The sequence below is a fragment of the Anomaloglossus baeobatrachus genome, chromosome 1 (genome assembly GCF_048569485.1).
Source record: "Anomaloglossus baeobatrachus isolate aAnoBae1 chromosome 1, aAnoBae1.hap1, whole genome shotgun sequence".
NCBI lineage: Eukaryota > Metazoa > Chordata > Amphibia > Anura > Aromobatidae > Anomaloglossus > Anomaloglossus baeobatrachus.
The window spans coordinates 827,668,956-827,693,680 of record NC_134353.1 but is presented as its reverse complement, the minus strand read 5'-3'; the positions used below and the strand labels follow the sequence as shown (position 1 = coordinate 827,693,680).

The following is a 24,725-nucleotide window of genomic DNA, read 5'->3' as shown; positions in this document are numbered from 1 at the left end:
AATATCCATCTTTCAAATGCCTGTGTCCAGTGATAAACCTTCTAAAAGTAACATTGTAGAGAATTCCAATGCGATGTGCTCTAGAACTTCACTCGAAATCAAAGTTCTGCTTAGAGTAGTATAGCTGTAGTCTAGTTGTCACGTGGGGCAGTAGCTGTTGGCGAGGTACTCACTTTCCACATCCAAGCACACTAGAAAAATATGGAGTTCCTAGGTGTGTGTTGTGGTGATTCTGTGGTGGATACCTCCATCTTCATTTCAACCACGCTTTGCACAGCGCCAGCTCCTTTGGACTCAGAATGAGGAAACCACACCAGGTTGTGAAAACAAAGTTTGTTTTTACTTATAACCACACTTAAGTACAGGGAGTAACACAAGATGAGCTTTCCATTCTCTTCTACACAGTACAAAGACATGTTTCCAATGGTGACCAAAATGGAACTTTACATTTTCTTTAAGAAAATTGATGTAAGGGAACTCTTACTAACTACCACCCTACTAAATGCAAAACTGGTCTTCCGAATCCAATCTCTTCAAGGCTGTTCCCTAGAGTCCCGTACACTACTGTTGCATTACAGCATAAGTCCCCAAGTACCCAAAGTACCCAAACTCTCCTGCTTCAGAGAATACTGCCACTACTGTAGATTCCTGGTAGCCCCTTGCTCCCTGGTTCTTCCCACATGCATAGCCACATTATTGTTCTTACTGTGATGGGGTCTTCACTCTCTCATGGCTCACCAGCAACTCCATAACTGAACTGTAAACAGGATCTGAGTCACATCACTCCTCCCTCTCCCTGGCTCACTAGGTTTTAGCCTTGTCCTTGCCATACAAAAGAATCTATATAACAGTAAAAAGGAAGACATTGACCTCTTGTGGCCAGTGGTTAGTAGTGCAGCCCACAAGGAAATTAACACTTTTCACCACAGGAAAACTTGGAATACAAAAATTAAACAAATAAGATGGATGTCTTCAGGGGGAGCACGGTACCCAGTCCACCTGCTTACATAGTGGTATAATGTAGTGTTCTGTACATAGAAAATAATGGAGGACTTTATAAAGTTGTGGGCTCTTCTGTTTTCAGCTACTAACAATAGATACCATCTGGAGACCTTCTCTTCATAGCTGTTTTTTAGACCTGATGCTAATGCAAGTTGACAGACAGCCGTGAGTCACTCATCATGGTCCTTAGAGCCACGGGATGTGGCTGCCGAGATACCAGTTGTAGACCCCTGACTAGACTGATTTGTCCATGGCTTCTGTGTTAGGATTCTCATGACTGGCAAATCAGACCCCTACAAAAAGGTATAATTTTGGGAAGAGAACAAATGCTTATAAGGTCACACCTCTACGTCCATGTAACAAGTGCATAGTGGTTCCCTTTAATTCATAGAGATGTTATGATACAGCAAACTCTAATGTGCCATTTCCCATTGCTTGTTCTGTGTTATTTTTTTGTCTGTCGCTAGGACAATCCCTTCTTGAATGCAAAAGGGCCTTTTGTAAAATAAAAACAGCATTCACTCACCTCCTTGTGTCAGCCGGAGCTCATGTGATATCTCAATTGGATTCAAATTTAGGAAGTAATCTGGTCATGGATGCAAAAAGTGAATATTGCCACTTAGTAATCACTTTTGCCTCATGACATGGTTCTTCATCATGCTAGAAAAAGCATTGTTCATCATCAAAATGCTCTTGGAGCGTTGAGAGAACTGCATCCGGCTGTCCTCTCTGACATCTTGTCTTTTATTTAAAAGGGTTGTCCACTACTAGGACAACCTCTTCTCATTCTCAATGTTTACCCCAGGTAAAATAATAAAGCCTATACACACCTCCTGTACCGGCACCATTCCAGAAGTGTCTGTGATTGCGGTGCCGGGGCTCACGTGGGGATGTGTTGTCAAGGGAGCCCCTTGTCCAATTATTGCCAGATTTCTTCTCCCCGCCTTCGGGCCAAATGAGTTAATCAACAGGAAGTGAGTACAGCCGCTATGCTCCCTTTCTGTTGTTTCTTCGTTTGGTCTGAAGTTGGGGAGAAGGAAGACGGCACTGATTGGAAGCGGGGCTCGTGTGACGTTGCAACCCTACATGAACCCCGGCACCGTGATCCTGGACACCATTGGAAAGGCACTGGCCGCAGAGATGTGTAAAAGCTTTATTTTTTTACCTTAGGGATACATGTGGAATCCAAAGGGGTTGTGCTAGTAGTGGACAACCTCTTTAATGCATTTCTGTAGAAACATTCCCTTACACGTCAGAATACCACTGCATATCCACACATCACACCACAAGAACCATGCACGGGGCTGAAGGTTATCACTGCTAGCTGGCATTAAGAATAAGGTCACAGACTTTTTATAATACATTATTCATGCAGGTCACAAATATATATGTCACTTACCCAAAGTAAACCACAAATCTTTCTGTCTCTACCCTGGCAAAACAGGAAGGAATCAGGAATGAAGAGAAAAGAATGAAAGACACTGCCAAACCCTCAATACCGCGGGATAAGAAGTAAAAGGCACTTTTATTCCTTGAGCACACATAATGTTGCTGACTTTAGGGGGTTTATTTGTTGGGCGCTGCCCTGTTTACAAAGCCTAGAAAGAAAATTGTCAGTGCTTTCTAATGAGAGACGACCCTACGACCAAACAACATGTCAGCCCATTTTATACATCCCTTGCCAGCTCCTGCGCATAGGACTGTTGCCAAGATACAAGCCAAGGCTGCTGAACACATTGCGTTTGGCTTCTCGGGAAGGATGTGAAGTGTTTGTTTGAGCTAATATTGTTTAGTAATGAATAATATTTATACAGCGGTTACTTTCCAGCAAATATCCTCTCCGCACACAGCGATATATCTATGGTGGGCTAATATATCATCTCTTTAGTGCAATCATCAGCAATTAGTAACCGTACTGTACAGTCATCAGTGTCTTCTATGGATTGATTCAAGTAATAGCGCCCATGTGCTGGACCGCCTTCACAGAAAAAAGACGGCACTGAAAGCTCTGAACAGACTAGCTTTTTTTCTGCAGTGTCAACTTCATGGAATATGTAATATTAAATGGTCGACATTTAAAGGAATAAGTGACTATGAAACGCAGAGCGATACAGAGCACCAACTTCTCTTTCTTGTAAGTCTTCGACATCTAGGTGGACAAATGTCTCCCTTGAAGGATGTCTACATGCCCTTACAGAAAACACCCTCTAAGTGTATGTGCACATAAATCATGGGCGTCTTACAGGTATCTGTAAATCAGGGGTGGACAGACCGTTGGTGCAGCCTGAAAAGGAAAGAAAGAAGAAAGGGGTACCACTTATAGCTCCAAAGCAGGTGGAATTGTGCATTTATATGAGCTCTTGGGCTGCAAAGGGCTCATATATTCTTCCTGCATAGGGGCCCTTTTCTGTCTGTGGCCGCCAGTGCTGTGCATATAAGGCTAGGTTCACATAACCGTATTGTCTCCATCTGGGAAAAAACTGTTTGATTATGCTAATCAGACTCTGATCAGAGTGGGATCCATTTTTTCAGGAGGTGGAGATAAAAGAAAAAGATAATCCTCCTCCATTCTGTAAATCCGTGAAATTGGGATTGTGACCCAATTTTTTTCATGGCCCCTTGGACTAGAATGGCCGAGTGCCATCCGATTCTCTGAAGCAAATCGTGCACGCTGCAATTTTTTTTCACAAACCACTTTGTTCGAGGAAAGAAATTGGAAATGGGCACCACCTCATTGAATAAAAATAGTCCAAGTGCGATTGGTTTGTCTCCACTAGCCCCTATTACTGAAATGGTGCTGTTAACCCATGGAAGTCATCCATAGGTGGTAATAGCTACAGTGTAAATTAACCAAGCTTGGATTTAAAATTTGCAGTGGCGGCAGTAATTCTCCAAATCTTGTGGATGAGATTTCTACACATTTTAGGCACAAAGTTGATATTGTGAATCATAGCAGATGTTTAATCTGAAAAATCTGCTTTGTTTGGGCCCAGTATGTGCATAATCCAAGACAAGTATCTCTAGCAGCGTAACTAAGACAGGCCATTAGATCCTTGTTGGCTAAAGAACTTCTCTCAACCCCTTCCCTGCACACAAGCACATACAGTTCTGAATAGTGAGAGTGGAGTAGGCCTCTCACATACACTTCTGGTGGTCGCATTTCTGCCTGAAAACCGAAAGGATCAGGCATGTTAAAATCGAACAGCCCACTCTTCCCTCCCACTACATCTGTCAGCAGAGGAGTTGGGAGGTCACCATACACAGCTCCAGCCAATGTCAAATGGACATCTTTTACGTTAGCCATTGAACATAATTATGAAAAGTTCAATTAACCTAACTATACATCATGTTTTGTGGTTATGGGAAGAAATCAGATTATATGGGGGAAAAAAAAAATTCATATTTTTGTGTGCACATGCCGTGGTCTCTGCATCGTTTTACCAAAGACTGGCCATAAACATTGGATACTTATAGCATGGGAAGAAATAATAATAATAATTTTTCATTTATATAGCGCCAACATACTCCGCAGCACTTATAAATTCAGAGGGGACATGTACAGACAAGAAACAATATGAAATGATAAAACCTATGTAACAAATATCCACAGTCCCCTGCTGTTGATGCACAGGGCTGATTTACATGGTCTGTGTATTTATGGAGGGAATTCAGAGCGATTTATCAGAAAAATGGTGTTCAATATAAAAACTGTTTGTTGTTAAAAATGTGTTAAATAAAAAATAAAAAAAATGACTTACAGTAATAAAACACATACTAATATCAGCTTACCTGTCTAAAGATATAATCACGGTTTCATTGACCTCAGGTATATCATCTGCTTTAATGGTGATATTGATTTCTGTGTTACTTTGTCCGGCCAAGAAAGTCACAGATCCATTGAAGGGACTCAAATCACCAAGAGTGATGGAATTCTTATTGAATCCATAGGGTTTCATGCTCCAATATACAACCGCGTCATCCCCTGTGCCATCACGATGTAATGTAATTGACACCTGAAAAAGTAAACTGGTTCTGTATTGCTAAAAGTTCATAAAGGAAGAGACAAACTATGCAAACATATAGAGTTAAAGGGAACCTGTCACCAGATTTTTCCCTATGCAACTAAAACTACCCCCTTCTGCAGCCCTTCAGCTGCATTCTATGAAGGTGAGCCTTGTATCTGGCCCCCTTTTCAGACCGCAAAAACAACTTTATAAATATTACCTTTTCGTATGTAAATTTTTTAGTAGGGCCTAAAGGGTGGGCTCTTTTTCTCCTTCGTTCCCCCCTCCTGCCGCTGCACGCTGTCCCCTGTGTTGATTTGAATTGATGACGACGATCCCGTCATCCTCCACGCTGTGCCGAAGTCTCGCGCATGCGCCGTTATCGTAGGCCACTATCGCGGGCCTGTGCACAAACTATCCCTCGTGCTCGCCCGGGATGTATTTGCTCAGGCCCGGTTATATTGTGAATGACAAGTATGTACCACGGAAGTGGTGTGATCCTGGGAGTTCTTTCTGGTACATTTAGTACGACATCTTCCTATAGTGTTGAATGGGCTAGGATTACGGATGGGTGGGACTGGCCATCCACATACCCTTGCCTATGGGTGTGTCTGACAGGTCTTACTGTAATTAGCTTGTTTGGCACATGGAGTCAGAGTATGTTTTGGAGCAGTGTATGAGAAGCACTGCATGAGGAGCAGCCTCTGGCAGGTAAAGAGGCTGCTATTCTCAGAGAGGTTGGAGCCTCTGGAAGGAACCTGCCTAAGGAAGCATGGGTTGCCTTCAACCATCTGGAATTGAGTGTGTGGAGGCTGAGGGAGCTCCACTCTGACACTGGTAGTGTCCAAACCTGAGCGGGCGGTCCGCAACAAAAACGGACCAGAAATCCGTGTTCCTGGGGAAACAGACAGCAGGAGGTAAAGGGACTTTTGGACTCGGAGAAAGAGGCACATAATCCTTTCTGGAGTTAACGGACTGGTATCCGGGTAACTGTGTATTGTTTGTGATTTTGTTTGGAGAAGCGGTTTATGCTGGATTTTTTTTTTAAGACTGTGTTCCTGTGCTACCTCGGAAATGCAGCTAAGTGAGTGTCCCCATCACATGAGCAGGCAATCGCTTACAGTAGATATATGGGAATTATCGTCTACATTACTACATCTACAAGGATACATGTCCTATGTTGCTTATGAGTTTTTATTGAGCATGTATGGAAATAAACATCCAATACAAATGTATAAAACCCTGAAGAAGGGCAATGCACCCAGGACACAGTCCTGACAAACGCTACAAAATAGAAGCACCACTCACATAACAAAGTTACGTTTATTTTCCCACCTTGTGTAACCTCATGTTACTCACCACACTGTGCGAGACGTTCTCCGGCTCAGACACTATTATTGGCAGATTACTTGTAAATCCAATTTCTCCATTTGCAATGTCTGGAGTGACTTTCAATGAAACATTTTGCAGTGTTCCTAGTCTTGGGCTTAATGGTGGCACTAAGGGGCTTGGTCTCAGCAGTTCAGCGGATTCCAGCTAGAAATGAAGGACAAGAATAACCAAATAGAGAAGTATCACATAAAAGACATATTCTGCTAATGCAATCAACATTATAAATGCTCGGCTCAACATGGCTCAGAAATGACAATTATTCTGAAGGTAGGAGAGTGTTGGCTCGGAGAACAACAAATTATTTATTTAACCTTTTGAAAAAAAGCCTGAAAATATTTTTACATGTTTATGAAGCATGTAACCTTGAGTAATGAATGAGACGTGTCATGGATTACATTCTGAGATACATACTAGTTTGTGTTTATTTTATAGTATGATGAAGTATATTTTACTATTTTTTCTGCGTTCAACAGATATCTTTAAGTGTTTCCTCCACACCACATTTTGTTTCATCCAAGCCCAATTACGTAGATCTATTATTACCATTAGAACATAGAATATGGAATATAAAATGCTCAGCTAAATGCAGGAGGAAACAACTCATCATTGTGATCATTGTCAGGCAAGAATGCCATGGAACTTTAAGGCTAAGTTCACATCCTGCGTATGTGTTGTGGATTTTATGAGCGAGTCCAGAAACTTAATGTGTTATAACTACAGACTCGCAGACTCGCACATAACCGGGACCGGCGGGTCCCTCTTAATTTTTTTTAAAATCCAATTGCAGTCCGGAATCCGCTGCCTATATAAGACTGTGGGGACCAGAATCCGACGATTAAAAATGTTGGTGGAAGGGATAGGGGGGTAGGAGCGTGTGCGGTGTTCTCACCAAGGCTGTATCATGGCAGTATGCTGCTTCCAGGTCACACATTCACTTCTGGAGCCGATAATTGAATATGCACTGCTTTCCCCGCCCACCAGCAACTGTGATTGGTTGCAGTCACACATGCCCCCAGCCTCTGTGACAGCGTGTCTGATACTTCTGTGCTGCCCCGTGCCAGCAGCCGGGCTGCTTGGATCCGGATTCACGGTGGCTCGAGGGGTCTCCAGACCCTGGGGTCGTGCGGCCACTCAAATGAAGGGGGGTATTTACAGGGGATTGTGTTAGAGTTTGTGACGCCACCCATAGTATGTGGTATTTTGGAGTACCACCGCTGCAGTTGGGAGTACCCAGGGGTGATGGAATGGGGCAGCCAGGTGTTAGAACCCTCCACGGGTAGGGGGGATGCCCCGGGACTCGGTGATGGTAAGGGGGGAGTGCCGTTGGGTGCGAAGGGGGTCACTTTCGTAGTCACTCAGTCCATTAAGCTGACACCGACAACTGGATAAACCAAAGTTTTGGATACCGCTGCCGCTGAGGCGAGCTAGTGCGGCTCCCGTCCACAATGGTGCTGCCTGGTGATCCGTGACCTGTCTCCTGGCACTAAGTTTACTTCTCTGTTGGTCCCGGTAGTATGGAACTTGCCGGGTCCCGCTCCCCACTATAGCTAAGTGTGGGAGCTTGCTCTCAGGGTTCATGTTTGGGATTTTCTGGACCGTTTTGGTGGAAAGTCCTATCCCCCTTGTTGCGCTAGTACCCCGATTCTGGAGCGGGTGCAGAGCGGATCTTGAAGGCTCCGTTCTCGTCAGGTAAATTGTCAGGTTGCCTGCATCTACTCCTTGACCTAGGGTCCACGTACCCTGTCGTGCCCTGGTCCCAACCCAGTGATGGTGCAAGGCCGCCGGCTGTCCTCCTTGACAGTTCCGTGCCCCTTGCCACGATCCCCTGCGACCGGGAGTCCAGTTCCTCTAGGCCCAGACCTCTGTCTGCCACCTAGATAGCTTCCTAGGAGCCTGGCTCCTTACCTCCTCTCTCCTTCACTTCCAACACTCAACTCCTCTCTACTACTGACACTTCTGACAATCCTGACCTCCCCTAACCAACCACCCAAGTGGGCGGCAGTATTCCACTCAGGATGTCCACTGGTGTATCTGGTGGGTGTGGTGCAGAGTGTACCTAGGACTTTAACCCCTTCACGACCGGCCGATTTTTCGCTTTCCGTTTTTTTTTTCGCCATTCTTTTTCTGAGAGACGTAACTTTTTTATTTTTCAGTCAATATGGTCATGTGAGGGCTCATTTTTTGCAAAACGAGCTGTACTTTTAAATGAAACCATAAGTTTTACCATATAGTGTACTGGAAAACGGCAAAAAAATTCCAAATGCAGAAAAATTGCAAAAAAAAGTGCGATAGCACTATGGTTTTTGAGATATTTTATTCACTGTGTTCACTATATGGTAAAACTAATGTGTGGGTGTGATGCCTCAGGTCAGTGCGATTTCGTAGACACCAAACATGTATAGGTGTACTTTTATATAAGGGGTTAAAAAAAATCGGAAGTTTGTCCAAAAAAAGTGGAGCACGTTTTACGCCATATTCCGTGACCCATAGCTTTCTCATTTGTTGGAATCTAAGGCTCAGTTATGGCTTATTTTTTGCGTCTCGAGCTGACGTTTTTAACGGTATCATTTTTGAGCAGATGCTACGTTTTAATCGCCTCTTATTGCATTTTGCGCAAAAGTTGTGGCGACAAAAAACCATCATTTTGGCGTTTGGAATTTTCTTGCCGCTATGCCGTATACTGACCAGATTAATTGATTTTATATTTTGATAGATCGGGCATTTCTGAACGCGGCGATACCAAAAGTGTGTATATTTTTTATTTTTTTAACCCTTTAATTTTCAATGGGGTGAATGGGGGGTGATTTGAACTTTTAGGGTTTTTTTTAAATTTTTTAAAACTTTTTTTAACTTTTTTTTTTATTTTACTAGTCCCTCTAGGGGAACTATTGCGATCAGCAATCCGATCGCTCTACAGTATCTGCTGATCACAGCTACACAGCTGTAAACAATGTTAAGAAAAAGAAATGGAGCTTGAAGGGCCAATATTGTAAAAATATCAAAGTTTTTATTGTACAAAATTCATATTAAAATGGTTACAATCATTATGGAAAAGTGCATATACGGTGCTTCATAGAGGAAAAGGTGAGTTACCACACATTAGTGGGAGAGCAAGAGTGATAACACCCCAAGTAAATATAAGGAGGCAAAGGGTCATAAATAATTTATGAGTGGCTAGCTAGTGACTATGGTATCTCTGTCCTAGTAATGACCATGATTCTATATAGCTCAATCAGCATAGATCTATGGAGTAAGACACAGATATACCAAGAGTAAGACTGATCAAGACCACCCTGACTGGACACATAAGGTTAAATAGTCAAATCGGCATAAGTCCGTTTTAAAGTACAGGGGTCACCAATACAAAGCCAGTCACATAAAGAGGACCCTAAATACCCATAACTTACACATGATTAAAGGGGCGAACACCAGAGCGTCCCACGACAATGTAACGAGCCTTCCTACGCGCGTTTCGCACGGCTTGCATCTGCTGGCTTCATCAGGGAAGCTGTGAAAATCAGCTGAGATGTGCGCTGATCGCGGCATGCTGCCGTGGGAGGACCTCGGGTAGTAACATTATGACATTTAGGACGTAATTTTACTGCCCGCAGTCGTTAAGGGGTTAATTAGCTGATGTAGGCAACACCATGTAGTTGGGGACCCATAACCAAGAAGGAGGTGGATATTGTAAGGGAGGGCAGATTGTGCAATACCCTGTGACAACCGTATAGTCCAGGGGCGTCACACTTCCACTCACAGGTGCTGTGTGTGTCTATATAATGCAGTAAAAATAAATAAAACAATTGGCGTAGGGTCCCCCATATTATGATACCAGCACAGATAAACCAAATGGCTACAAGGTGCAGCACTCAGCCATGCGCTTATCTTGGCTGTGAAAATAAGAGGAACCGCATGCAGCTTTTTTTTAACTATTTAAATAAATAATTTAAAAACCCATGTGCAGTACTCCCAAATTTTGATACCCAGCCATGATAAAGCCTGACAGCTGGGGCTAGTATTCTCAGACTGGAGAGACCTATGGTTATTAGGCCGCCTCCCAATCTAAAAATACCAACCTGTACCTGCCCGAGATTGTCACATCCATTAGATGCAACAAGCTCGGCGCTTTACCCGACTCTTCCCGATTGCCCTGATACGGTGGCAATCAGTGTAATGAGGGGTTGATAACAGCCCACAGCTGCTACTAGGCCCTAGATTAGTGATTGCAGTGTCTATGAGACTCCCCCATCACTAATCTGTAAGTGAAAGTAAATAAACCATAAACACCGAAAAAATCCTTTATTTGGAATAAAATAGACAAAGCACCCTCTTTTACCACTTTATTAGCCCCAAAACACCCCTGCAGGTCTGACATAATCCAGACGAGCATCACTGTGCCATGCAATCAGCGGTTATGTCACTCAGGTGATTTGTGGTCACAGCTGGAAGTTCCCACGGTCCTCCACCTGTGACAGCACCTAACTGACCTCAGGTAACCTCAGTAAAGTCAGTGAACTCACCTGCATCTCCTGGCAGAAAACCGTGTTTTTTTGTCAAGAGATGTAGATTTAATGCTGAAAATTTCAGCACCCAATTTACACCTCCTGGCAGAAAACTGCATCAATACCGTGGCAAAAAAATACAGCAAAAAAATGCATTGTTTTTTTTCCAGGAAGTGTAGATTGGGTGCAGGAATATGGTGTAAAAATGTCATCACCAAATTTGCATCTCTTGACCCAAAAATGCAAATGCAAACGTTTTTTTTCTGCCAGGAGGTGCACATTTGGTGCTGAAATCTGGTGCAGACAATTTCAATACCAAATGTGTATCTTCTGGCAGAAAACCGCAGCAAATCACCTGAGTGACGTCACCTCTGATCACATAGGTCAGTCATTCTCTGTCTGCAGTCACAGTGGGCAGTCATGCTCTATGGCCGCTCGCTGTCACTTGTATGTAGAAAAGCCAGGATCGGCGTGGGACTTTGTGTAGATGACACCAGACCTGCAGGGGTGTTTTGGGGGTTAATAAAGTGGTGAAATAAGGGTTTTTTTTGTACTTTATTCCAAATAAAGGATTTTTTTAGTGTTTGTGGTTTATCTACTTTCACTTACAGATTAGTGAAAGTTTCATAGACACTGAAATTACTAATCTAGGGCTTAGTAGCAGCTGTGCACTATTATTAACCCTTCATTACCCCAATTGCCAGCGCATCAGGGCAATCGGGAACAGCCGGGGTCAAACGCCAATCTTGTTGCATCTAATAGATGTGACAATCTTGGACAGCTGCAAGTTGCTATTTTTAGGCTGGGGGGCAGCCTAATAACCATGAGCCTTCCCAGTCTGAGAATACCAGCCCCAGCTGTTGGGCTTTATCATGACTGAGTATAAAAATTAGGGGGGACTGCATGTTGGTTTTTAAAAATCATTTATTTAAGCAATAAAAAAAATCCGCATACGGTTCCTCTTATTTTAATACATAGTAAAGATAAAGGCAGGGCTAGGCACTGCAGCCTGTAGCTATATGCTTGATCTCTGCTGGTATCATAATATGGGGGACCCTACGCCAATTTTATTTATTTATTTATTTTTAGACCTCAATACATCTCTGCAGACAAGGTCTGTGAGTGGTTGCAGTCAAACGCTGTCACACAGGCTAGGGGCTGACTGCAGCCAATCACAGTGCTAGGACGGCTGGTGCGCATGGATAGCAGTGCATATGTGATGAGATAATGTGCAGCACCAGAAATGAATGTGTGACGCCCTGGCAAGACCAGGTTGTCACATATGCCCTGCATAACACCATCCCTCACCTAGGTGACACACAGCCAACCAGAAACCCTAGTCACCCCCCTTATGGAAAGATAGGCATACCAGTGGGCGGGACCAGGTGGTTGGACACGCCCACCCAGGGGTCTAGACAGCCCGGGGCGGGAAAACAGACAGTTCAAGCCTAGTGTAGTTTGTAGTTAAAGTTGAGAGGAGTGTGGGCTGGAGCTAGGTGTAGCTCCAGCAGAGGAGGTTCAAATCGAACGGTACCATGGTTGGAGCCCTGGTGCCTTGGCTAGGAGGAGGACGGTGGTCTCTGTCAGCAGGAGACGGGAAGATGGCTCAGCAGAACCAAGGTGGACCGAGACAGGGTTGTAGCCCGCCGGTACTGACACGGAGAACTGACCCGGAAACCGGAGGACAAAGGGGGGTACTCGGACCCTGAATCCAGGACCACAAACCAGCGGCCTGGTTAATTAACCGATTGAGGCATGGACTAAAGGTCCTATCCCACCCAAAGTCCCTCATAGAAGACAACAGCCCACCGAAAAGGATAGGAGGTCACCGCCAGGGCCCATAGATCCCACGGGCCAGCGTCTGCGGGCAAGGCTCCTTAGGCCACATCCAGCCGGGAGCGGACTCCTGAGTTCAGACCAGGTAGTCCACCATTCATTAAACTAGTGCAGAGGAAAAGGACAGTGACCACCAGCCTGGGTGGGGGACCCAAATGCAACCGGCTGCGGCGGCCGGCCACCAGCACCTTTGGTTTACCGAAAGACTCGTGTGATTCATTTACTGTGAGTAATCAAACACCCCCCCTGCCTGCTCAGGCACGCCAGCCCTTGCCATCGCCCTATCCTGCACAAAGACACCGGGCCCCGGGGCAATCACCCCTACCCACGGAGGGGTTAACATCCAGCTGCCACTACATCTCCCCCGGGTGCCCCACAACAGCAGCGGTGGTGTCCCACCTCACCACACACCATGGGTGACGTCACGAACTTAATATGGCCTAGCCCGTACATCCACGTCCCCTCTTTTATTTGGCGTGTCCGCGAGACCCCTGGGTCCGGAGACCCTCGTGCCACCCCCCTTAGAAGATCCAGATCTGAGCAGCAGCAGCTGCTGGCAAGGGGGCGGCATAAATGCGTGACTTGTAAGCAGTTTTCCGCCATGACGGAGCCTCAGTAAGTATGAAGCACTCACTTGATTCCTATTTTCTTTATTATTCCTTTAATTTTTTTTATTTCTCGAGTGCCTGATCCGGATCAAACACCTTGAATCCTAGGCCCGAGCCCCCACCCAAGTAGCTTTGAAACTGCGTGGATATGGACTTTTACAGTCCTGGTCTGCTCATCTCTAGTTTTAACCCTATCTCATCCCCCACGCTTAGCTTTTTTGTGTGCAGAATCCAAGAGGATATAGACTTCTTTGTAAGGCTATGTGCTCATGCTGAGTATTTGGTGCAGAAAGTTTCTGCATATTCTGGCAGAAAAACGCACTAAAAATGCAGAATGTTTCTTCCGCGTTTGTGTTGCGTTTGTACCATGCATTTTGCATACTGAAATCTATGTGTGAAAAGCCTGAAAAACCCAGTCAAAAATGCACAAAGAATTGACATGCTGCAAATTATTTTCTGCACCCAATCTGTAATGAAAAATAAGCAACATGAGCATAACACTTTAGAATTCTCATTGACTTTGTTGGCATAAGGATAGGCATGGCGTATATGACAAATCTGTGCCTAAAAGCGCATCAAAAACGCAGTGTCTGCACATGACCTAAGTGGTAACATTTACATCGTCTGATTTTATTTATGCCAACTTTACCCATTCATTTCAACCACAACCTTAAACGCATTGCTTTGTTAAATTTATTTGCCTTTCCACAATAATGAAAAGGATATGAAAAGGCTTGAAGAAGAATGTACAATACGCACCAAATGCGTGATGTGTGACCTAGCCTAGAGCTGCAAGCAGCTGGTTGAAAATGTTGGTTAATAAAGATCATTTACTTAGGCAGTAGTGCAACAGAAAATCCACCCTGTTCTGCCATTTTTGAAAATTGCAGCAAAAATGTTTTTGTTTTACGGCTGTTAAGAGGGCCATAAATTTACAGTGATGCAATCTAATTATGCATCTACCATAACCCCGTCTGCATCCAAATCATGAGTCATTTGTTAGTAGCATGCATACTATTCTTCCATACAGACCAGAGAAATGTTCACGGATCTGCATAGAAAATATGACTGGTTTAATTACGGAAGTTCACATACATTTAAAGAAATCAGTTGGCTAGGAACCAATAATACGTAACATGTCTCCTATTGGGTAAACTATGAAAAGAGCTTATTCTGCTATATATATAGGTGTGTGTCATCATTTTATATTAAGCTAAGTCAGCATTATTCACTTGTCACATGAAAGTCCAGACTGTCTGATGAGTCTTATGATGTCTGAATGCAAATATAGGTGTGGTACACAGTTCAAGCACTATCTTAAATCCTGGTTTTTGGATATCTTCATATAACTCTTAATACTCATAATAGTTCATAATCTTGTCCATAACACTTCAATTGTAGCAAAAAAAAAAAAAACACACACTACGTCTAGAACCTGTGAATGCAGCCAAGTGTAGGGTCCTGATCATTGGTGGACAGAATGGAAAAGGAGTACTGTGCAAGAACAATACATGAGCCTTTGCTTTTTTCATAAAGACCATTGGTAGGTGTAATAAAGTGCACTTAGTGACTTAGTAATTATGGACATCTGTAATTTCAATAAGGGGAAGGGAATAATCCAGCATCCAAGGAGAGTCTTGCAAAATGGAAATATAAAATCAACATATTTGTTAGACCATCTTTAAAATCAAAATATTAAAAATATAAAGAAAGATAATTGTGCCACTGATACGTTTTGGATCTCACAAATAACTTACATCTCTGATCCTTAATATTTTGATTTTAAAGATGGTCTGATACACTTGTTGATTTTCAATTTCCATTTTGTGAGATTCTCCTTGGATGCTGGATTATTCCCTTCCCCTTTTTGTTCCTGCTTGAAGTATTATGGTTTATTTTCCGAGACACACGGACCTGTAAATTATCCCTGCACCATCTTTCCATGGACTATATTACTACGGCTTCATGGTAGGCGGAATACAATTTTTTTTTAATTTTCATTTATAAATTCAATAAGGATTGTCCCCTCAATTGAATATTTGAGGAGCGGCAGGACCGCAGAGTGAGTGAAGACTGCTTTGTGCGCATTGTACAAATATATTACAAGTTTTTTCCAAATCTTTTATTCTAAACCATGTAGCACAACAAAAGTCCGGGCTTTTCTTGTTAACACTTTGGCAGTGGTTTTCATGTGCACTGATCTTTTGGCTCATTTGTCCAAGAAAGAGAGGTTGTATAAATAGAAATCTTTTAATATAAAGTGGTGGGTCACTGTTTTTTCCCTCTATTACACAAAAGTAAAGCTTTTCTGGGAGGACAGCCAGCCACCAACTTTGAGCATGACATAACAACCAGATTTTCATGGGGGTTATATTACGTAATCTTTGCCGGCCTCCTTACTGTTGCTGTATATTGTTATCTCTTAAAAAACCCCACGGCTTCTAAACAAAAAAGGTTCAGCTTGTTTCCATGGCTGAAATAGTATCCATGGACAAGCATCAGGAAAAAAAAAAGTATGTATCCACAAATCTCAGAGATTATTAAATCCTGGAGGAGAAAGATCTAAACCCTAGAGGAGAAAGATTCGGTCAATCCTTGAGTATATTTATTTGCGTTGGATTCAAAGAATGACTAAGTAGAGATGAGTAAAGCAGGAGAAGAAGGGGTTAAATCCATGCTGCCATGTATAGTAAAGAAAGATCCAGGAACAATTTTATTCTTCTACATGTTTCAGAGTCTTGCTCCTTCTTCAGGGCAAAAATCACTGGTTTACATTAGTGATTTTTGTCCTGAAGAAGGAGCAAGACTCAAAAATGTGTAGAACAACAAAATCACAATACTGATCATTCCTGGATCCTTCTTTATTATACATGGCAGTGTGGATTTAACCCCTGCTTCTCCTGCTTTATCCATTTTGAGCTTACACGGGGTCTGCAGCAGCCATTGCACAGTTATATACCTTTCATAGTAGTTGTGACTTGCACAACTACCCCATGTGAGCAATTCCTTGCACTTTCTATCCCTTTCCACCAGGATAAGACCATATATTGCACCATTTTGTCTCTCCAGCATCTACTACTAAGCCGAGATGAGTGACTATATTTGAATAAAATGGAATGTCCATCAAAATTTACAAAAATGTGTACTCTCCAAATAATTCAGCATTGTATGTAATTTGCTCTGAATACATTTAGTAAAATGGTGGCCAGCTACCAAAGAACCACCTCAGTGCTCAACTGTTCCGCCGCCCCTGTACTTGCAATTTGGTCCTCCACGCCTCTTTTTTCCCCCTTCCCCCAAATTTTCTTCAGCTTCTTCACACCAGGCCCTGGCTTTTGATTCAACGAGTCACAGTATACCATGCCATTATGGCACACGTCATGCCACTCAAGGTCTAGTTGAGCCAAAAGTCAAACCCAATAATGAAGAGAATGCACATGATGATGGAAGAGGTAAAGAACAGGCCAGAGAGGTGGACATCTGGCTGTGGAGACAACAGGACTGGTGAATCAATGGAGAGCCTGCAATTACTAGAGCGATGCAAGCTTAGTTGTATTAGTCCAAAAAATGTTTTCTTCAAAATATTAACTTACTTGCTTTTTTATTTTTCTTTATGAATCACATTAGTTTTCCATCTGTGCTTTATTTCTTTCTTTATTTAGTTCATAAAGCAATTGTAATGCAGCTATATACTTTTTATAAAGTTTCTTTAAGGATTTTTCAGGGTAATCCCTCTTCTGAAATCTGTACTGTAACGTTTTGCAACCTGCCTCGAAGGGCTCCTCAGTTATACTGTCATTTCTACCGTAAAGGTACTAGCCTACTAGTCTATCTCTCTTTAATTAAAGGGGTTGTCCGACATAACAAAAATTTTTGAGTTTAAGCTAATCTGTGCTGTATTGTCATATAAATCACCCCTACATTGTTATTTTTTGTTTTCTAACTTTTGTTCCTCTTGAATTCACCCTTTATTCTCTGCAGCTCTCTGTTTACATTCAGCACAAGCAAACTGACCACTTCCTGTGCAAAACCTCACAGTCAGAGCTGGCACCGCCCGGCCTCACTGTCCAGCCCCACCCCAGTGTCCAGCCTCGCCCCCTGGCCGCCCCCTGCACACACATTCCCTGTCAGTATATTCTGCCCCAGCACTGACCTGTTATCACTACAGCATTGCAAATAATAGCCCCACATCGGGCTCTGGACCGCATACACACATCGGGCTCTGCACCGCATACACACATCGGGTTCTGCACCGCATATACACATCGGGCTCTGCACCGCATACACACATCGGGCTCTGCACCACATACAGACATCGGTCTCTGCACCGCATACACACATCAGGCTCTGCACCGCATACACACATCAGGCTCTGCACGCACACACGGCGCTCTGCACCAACCCCCCCATAGGGAACACATGTAGGGAGTACATACTCACCCGTCCTCGGTCCCCGACGCTCCTGCACGTTCGCGCGCTGTCTGTGCTCTGGCCATATCAGCACAGTAGTGATGTCACCGCTGTTTTGAAGAGAGCACAGACAGCGGGACAGTGATGAGAAGCAGCGGTGCGCTCCTTCTCATCAGCGCTTTCAAATATACCGGCATCTGTGATCTGTGATGCCGGTACATTTGAATGTGTGATCCTGAGCAGGGGGCCTGGGGCTGGCGCTGATACCACAGCAGCCGCCACCAGGCCCCGCCCCCAGGTCACGGACCTCACAGCAGTGCAGGGGGAGGTTGTGGGCAGAGTACGGGGTGCGGGGGAATGTGTGGGAGGGTGCAGGGAAGGGGGCGGGGACTCCACGCACTGTACAGCCCAGGAGGGAGGCGACATGCTGTTTCCAGATTTGCATGTCAACATGGCCCTGCCCATGTTGACATGAAATGACCGGAAGCAGCAAAATCGTGGCAGGAGCGGTCACATGACCACTCTGAGCCGGGGGAGAGGGGCTGACAGCAGGGCAGGTAAGTGGTCACTATCTACTTACCTGCCCCAATGTAGCCCAATAGGGTAATAATGAAAAAAACTCAAAATAAGCCGGATAACCCCTTTAAGATGGATACCGTCTTTGCTAATGTAATAAAGTATGGGTGGCACGGTGGCTCAGTGGTTAGCACTGCAGTCTTGCAGCGCTGGGGTCCTGGGTTCAAATCCCACCAAGGACACCATCTGCAAGGAGTTTGTATGTTCTCCTCATGTTTGCGTGGGTTTCCTCCGGGTACTCCGGTTTCCTCCCACACTCCAAAAACATACAGATAGGGACTTTAGATTGTGAGCCCCAATGGGGACAGTGTCCCTGATATACATCAGGGACACTAAAGCGCTGCGGAATATGTTAGCGCTATATAAAAAATAAAGATTTGATTTTTGATTTGAAGTATCTGTAGAATTCAGTTTATGGAAAATATATCTTTGAATTGTAAGATTTTAGCAGATTGGAATTTTATGGTAAAGAAAATTAATCTCTTTGTCACAAATCTTAAGCATGAATTTTGAACCAATTTCAATTATATCTGACAAACCCATGACATATTGGAACAACCCCCTAAAGAAATAAAAAACTGATTAAAGAACTGGTATTTTTCCTATGTCATCTGGTTTTTGAGAAGTCTAAATTAGGAGATCTACCATGGGACAAGGGACAGGCACAAGTTCCACACTCCTATACTAAGCAGAGCATTCTGTAGATATATTCTTTATAAATCATAAAAGTAATGAAGTTATATAGAACGATAAGCTAGATACAACATTAAACATAATTGTTCATATCCATACCGAAATGCAATAAAGGTATTTTATATTCTTTTCCTGAAACATGTTAAAAAGGCTACTAATGATGTCTAAAGTGGTTTTTCCAAAATCGTAAGTTATCCCAACCCACAGGTGCGGACAAACCATCGGTGCAACATGTGCAGCCGCACAGGGGCTCAAGGGGTAAAGAACCCCTTTGTAAGATCCAGGGTTTCCATGGAACTTGTTGTGTTTTCTTACCCTTGTCCAAGATGGAGTCTGTTGCCTTGCCTGGCCCTTGAACTTCCTGTCTGCTCTGCTTATAAGTCTCGGTCCTGGATTTAGTTCTTGACTGAGTATTTTGTGACGCTGGCTACTGAGTCACTTCTGGCTTGTTTCTGCTGCTGCATGTTAAGGCCCTGTCACACAAAGGGGCAGAAGCAGGGTCAGATGCACAGCGGGACACACACGCGATTAACACGTCTGGCATCTGACCCTGCTTCTGCCCCTTTGGGGTTAATTCTCCATATGCCTCATATTCTTAATAGCAGGCTGCCATTTCCTCAGTATAAGCGGGAGGTCCCCATTACTGATGTTCACTCGTGATAAAGCATCTATTCACTTAAGCTTGCTTGAGTTACAGGCTGCGGTCATTTTCAGGCATCTGTAGTCTTTATAGCAATCGGGCATCTCTATCCGGTCTAATCCACAGCAGGTCTTAAACCATATGACGGCATCCGTCAGCTATCTATTTAGGCCATTTCTTTACTGCAGCCCCTCATATCAATAAGCACATCTTTCCTAGCTATCTTTGCTCTGGCTCTATCCCAACCAGCACCTGTTGGTTGAGAGGTGTCTGGCTGCCCCTCCCGGGGGACTACTCACTGTAGCTGTATTAGATATGATAAAGATAGCCCTGTCTGATGAAAGCCGAATAGGCTGAAATGTCACAATATATTAGATTGAGCAATATGTCAGATTAACTGCAGTTTTCAACCTGTACACTAATACATGTTTCTTTTTTTACTGCAAGGACGTTGTTTCTTCTTTTTTCTTTTGCTTTAGTTTTTTCGGGGTAGTGTACCGGAGTTCCTCCTTAAGATATTCCCCTGATCCTGGCTGTGGTTCCCTCCCATCAAGACTCTTAGGAGAAGAGCTAATACTGCTGGACTTCCTTGGTCTGTAAGAACTAGTCTCTCTGTTAACAATCAGTGTACTTCATTCAGGATTCTATCTGTATGGGCTGAGTGCTGGACTTGAGCGGGATTTTGTTCAGCCCTAGAAAGTACATTTATAACTGTGTGTTCACTGTGCGCACTTCTGCATATAACTACTGGACATTCATGTATTAGTGCTGTGCGCACACCTACATACTATTCTGGACATTCACCACGTGTTCACTGTGCGTACTCCTGCATTCTGTACGTGCACGAATTTGTTTGCTGTGTGCAATCCTGCGTATTATTTCTGGACATACACATATTAGTGCCATTAGCACTTACATTTAATTTGTGGTTGCCTACTGTTATTTTCTGTTATTACACTGTGTGTTTATTATTTGTTAATACAGAGTATTCACCCAAACCTTGTCTCATTTTCGTTATATTCCACGCTATCAGATTCCAGAGTATCTACATAATTGTTACACCCTTCTACCTCCAAAACAGGTGGATTTGTGTATTATGATGAGGTATTAGATTGCAAAGGTCCCATAAATTGTTCTTGCATAGGGGCCCTCTTTTTTCTGTGTCTACTCCTGCCTACCCATGTGATTGCAGATAACGTGCTGATCAATGGGGGTCAAATTGCTGGTACGCTAGTGCTCCAGAGAACAAGACTCCAAGAATGGAGCTCTGTAGAAACCCCTCTTGAGTAGAGTTGTGTATACTCAGCCTCTGCTCCTTTTTTGTCTATGGGACTGCCAGAGAAAGTCAAGCTCAGTGCTCGGCTATTTCCAGCATTCCCATTGACAGTGAATGAAACAGATGCTGAGCTTGCACACTTCCAATATTCAAGGTCCCCGTTCTTGGGTTTCAGGGAATTGTGGAGTGGCCCAATGGATGGACTCCCAGATGTCAGCAAGCTATCTCCTATCCTGTAGATACAAAATAACTTGGAATTATTGGAAAGAGGTGTATATTGTACATATTTTCATTACATTTATGAAACCATTTTCATATAATTTAATGATACTCTACCTGTACAAGAAAATGAGCCCCATTCTGGAGAAATGCATCGTTTCTTATTGATAGTTTTACTGTAAGAACTGTTTTTGACTCTTCAAAGATAAGACTGTTCCTTGATGAAACATTGAGGACTCCGTCTTTTGCTCTAATTGGATCCACTGGTCCAGCTGGGATATACAGTGCATTATAAACTAATTTCACATCCCCTTTGGTTCCACCTTGTCTCACAAAACTCAAGGTCAAGTATCGCCCCTGAGGACTGCTCTCAATTTTCTGCTCTCCAATAGCATGAAATTGAATCAAACCATATACATCATCACTGTCTTGGATGTAGAAGAGAAGCTGCAAAATAAATAATGGTTGGTCAGGCCTGGGACATAGTAATTCAACATTAAGTTTACAGTTCTGTGCATGTAATAGAAGAATAATATTTTTTTTCTGGATTACAAACCTCTGTTGGAGAACCAAGCTCTGCACCACCTTGAGCTGCCAAGATTTCTAACACATATGCCTCAGCTTCTTCAGGAACATCATCTGTTACAATTGTGAGTGGAATTATTGCCATCATCTGCCCCTGCAGAAACTGAAGAACTCCAGCATCTGGCAAGATATCGGCGGTCACAGGTGATGTATCACTGCTGTTCCGTCTGATGACCCATCTTAATGAAACATTGCTGTGTGTCCCTCCATTCCTCACTATACTTATTCCATCGTACCTAGGCAGAGAAGAGGTGATATACATGTTACTTTTCTATTATGGCTTTTAACATTCATACAGGTTACAAGCTTCACATATCACTTGTATATTTATTTTGATCGATTCAATATTTTTCTCAATGGCCCATAAGATTATCAAAAAATATTAGCTCAACAGAAAATTTGCTAAAATAAAACAAATCTGTCATCGCTCGTCTCTGCGTCTCGATCTGGTGACCTCTGGTTGTGTGGTCAGTTTCCCTAGCCTATTTTGCCTCTGTCCTATTGCTGATAGTTCTCTTGCCTTTCCATTGCATTCCTTTTTATTATTATAATATAAAATGACTTGTGTGAACACATTCTTAGCCCACTATCTCACCCTCTGCTTGTATGCACTTCCTTTTATGGCAGCAATGTAGAACTTCCGGCCCAATGCCCTTTTCTGCGGCCCCAGGCAGATTCCCAGGGCCTGCATGGCTCAGGTGGCAGCTGCATCTTGCTGGCTGCTGGCCCTTTAAACTCCACAAGCAGCGTTCAATCCTGAACATTGCAATGCATACACAGGTTGGCCAGTACCAGCGTGAGGACGTACTTTGTGGGCGGGATAGGTGTGCTATGCACTCTCATCCCACAGAAGAGCAGCAGCTGCCCCAGCACCACCAGTATTGCTTGCGCCTGGGGCTGTGTGGCTTGCGCCTGGGCCCCCTTTAGCATCCCCAGGGCTGTTTGTGCCCACCCCCAGCATCCCCAGGGATGTATGTGCCCCCTGGATTGTCTCTGCCCCCCATTGATTTATGTGCCCTCAGCTATGTCTGTGTCCCCCAGTGATCTACGTATCCCCAGTGATGTCTGTGCCCCCAGCTATGTAAATACTCTCCCAAGTGATGTCTGGCCCCTCAGCGATTTTTGTGCCCCACAGCGATATGTTATGATCCGGTAACTGTGAAAGATTACAAAAAACTCCCATTGGTGAAAAAACACCAAGAAACAGGAGTAGTTGGAACCTGGGCTGACCGCAATCCCCTAACTATCAGACCACACTAGAAGTAGCCGTGGAGCGTTCCTAAAAACCTAGACGCCTCATTACAGCCTGAGAAACTAGCTACGCCTCACAGAAAGAGATGAGGAAATCTACCTTGCCTCAGAGAAGTTCCCAAAGGAGTAGATAGCCCCCGACATATAAAGATTACGGTGATGTAGGAAAACACAATACTCAGATAGGAAAAATAGATTTAGCAAAGGCAAGCCCCACCTAACTTGATACAAAGGAAAGGAAAGGAAACTGATTGTGATCAGTACAAAATCCCTGTAGAAAAATACCAACCTCCTGTTAGTAAAAATGGCCCTGGAGGTCGAAGGACCTCACCCCCACTATATTAGGTACTCCTGTAAATATTGGGAGAACAAAATACAAAAAAAGAACACAAAAATGCAAATTTTCAAGTTAGACAGGGAGAAACTCCCTTATCCTGCAGGAGAGCTAGCAAAGGGGGAACCTCCATGCTCACAAACAAGAGAAACTAAACTCCACCTGTAAGAAAACAGATGCAAAACACAGCAAAGAAAAACAAACATCCTAAGGTGTAAATCAGGAAGCAAGGAAAAAAATGACAATTTATCTGCAGAAGTCTTGCTCAGGGAAAAAGGGAAGGACAGAACACCAAGCCAGAAACAGAGACTGAGGAAAATACAATTATAACCGGCACCAGCAAGGCATAAAGTGATCTCCTATATAGACCAGACTTGTCTGCAATAGGACTTCCCTAATTCCCAATTAACGCCAACACCTGTCTGAGTCCCAGGCTCAGACTCAGCTCCACTACCATTTTTGGCCACCAGAAGGAGCTCCAAAACAGCACCCACACAGACGACATTCACAACAGCGATGTCTGTGCCCCCAGCTTCCCTAGTGTTGTATATTCCTCCCAACCCTCCCCAGTGATGTATATGCCTTCAAGGTCTCCTGTGATGTCTATGACCCCCAGCCTTCCCAGTCATGTCCATGCCTCCCAGCAATGTATATGCCTCCTAGCATCTCCTGTGATTTATATGCTCCAGCCCCTCCTGTGATGTATGTGCCCCATCCCCTCCTGTGATGTATATGCCCCATCCCCTCCTGTGATTTATATGCCCCAGCCCCTCTTGTGATGTATATGCCCCATCCCCTCCTGTGAAGAATATGCCCCACTGCATCCTGTGATGTATGTGGCCCCAGCGTCTCCTGTGATGTATATGCCCCCAGCGTCTTTTGTGATGCATATGCCCCCATCCCCTCCTGTGATGTATATGCCCCCAGCATCTCCTATGTAATGTAAATATTAAAGTCCCAGGGCCTACTATGTTATTTATATATTGCAATTCCAGCTGACACAAACCTGGAAAAGCAGTCGTGAGAAGCGACAAGATATATATTACCTAATTTCACAGCTGCACCAAAAACAAGAAGCTCCAGCCACCACAGTAGGGGTGAGTTAATTAATGGAAGTGGAGGTACCGGGACCCATGATTTGCACTTTGCTGAGATTGGACAATTAAATATATTAGCATTTTGCATACAGCGATGCTTGAAAGTTTGTGAATCCTTTAGAATTTTCCATATCTCTGTATAAATTTAGTCTAAAGTTACATCAGATTTTCACACAACTCTTAAGGTTGCCTAAGACGCAACGACATCGCTAAAGAGATGTCGTTGGGGTCAAGGAATTCGGGACGCACATCCGGCCTCGTTAGCAACGTCGTTGCATATGAAACGCAGGAGCGACCGTT

The 24,725-nt window shown here is 43.8% G+C and overlaps 1 protein-coding gene across 1 annotated transcript in view; it reads right to left on the bottom strand.

Annotated features, from left to right (window-relative positions):
* ADGRV1 (adhesion G protein-coupled receptor V1) overlaps positions 1–24,725 on the bottom strand; it is a 380,769-nt gene that overhangs the window by 227,295 nt on the left and 128,749 nt on the right. The window contains exons 8-11 of the mRNA XM_075326288.1: positions 21,715–21,979; positions 21,276–21,605; positions 6,366–6,542; positions 4,792–5,015 (exon numbers count right to left, since the gene is read on the bottom strand). Coding sequence (XP_075182403.1) covers positions 4,792–5,015; positions 6,366–6,542; positions 21,276–21,605; positions 21,715–21,979 — 996 coding nt within the window. The remainder of the gene's footprint in view (positions 1–4,791; positions 5,016–6,365; positions 6,543–21,275; positions 21,606–21,714; positions 21,980–24,725) is intronic.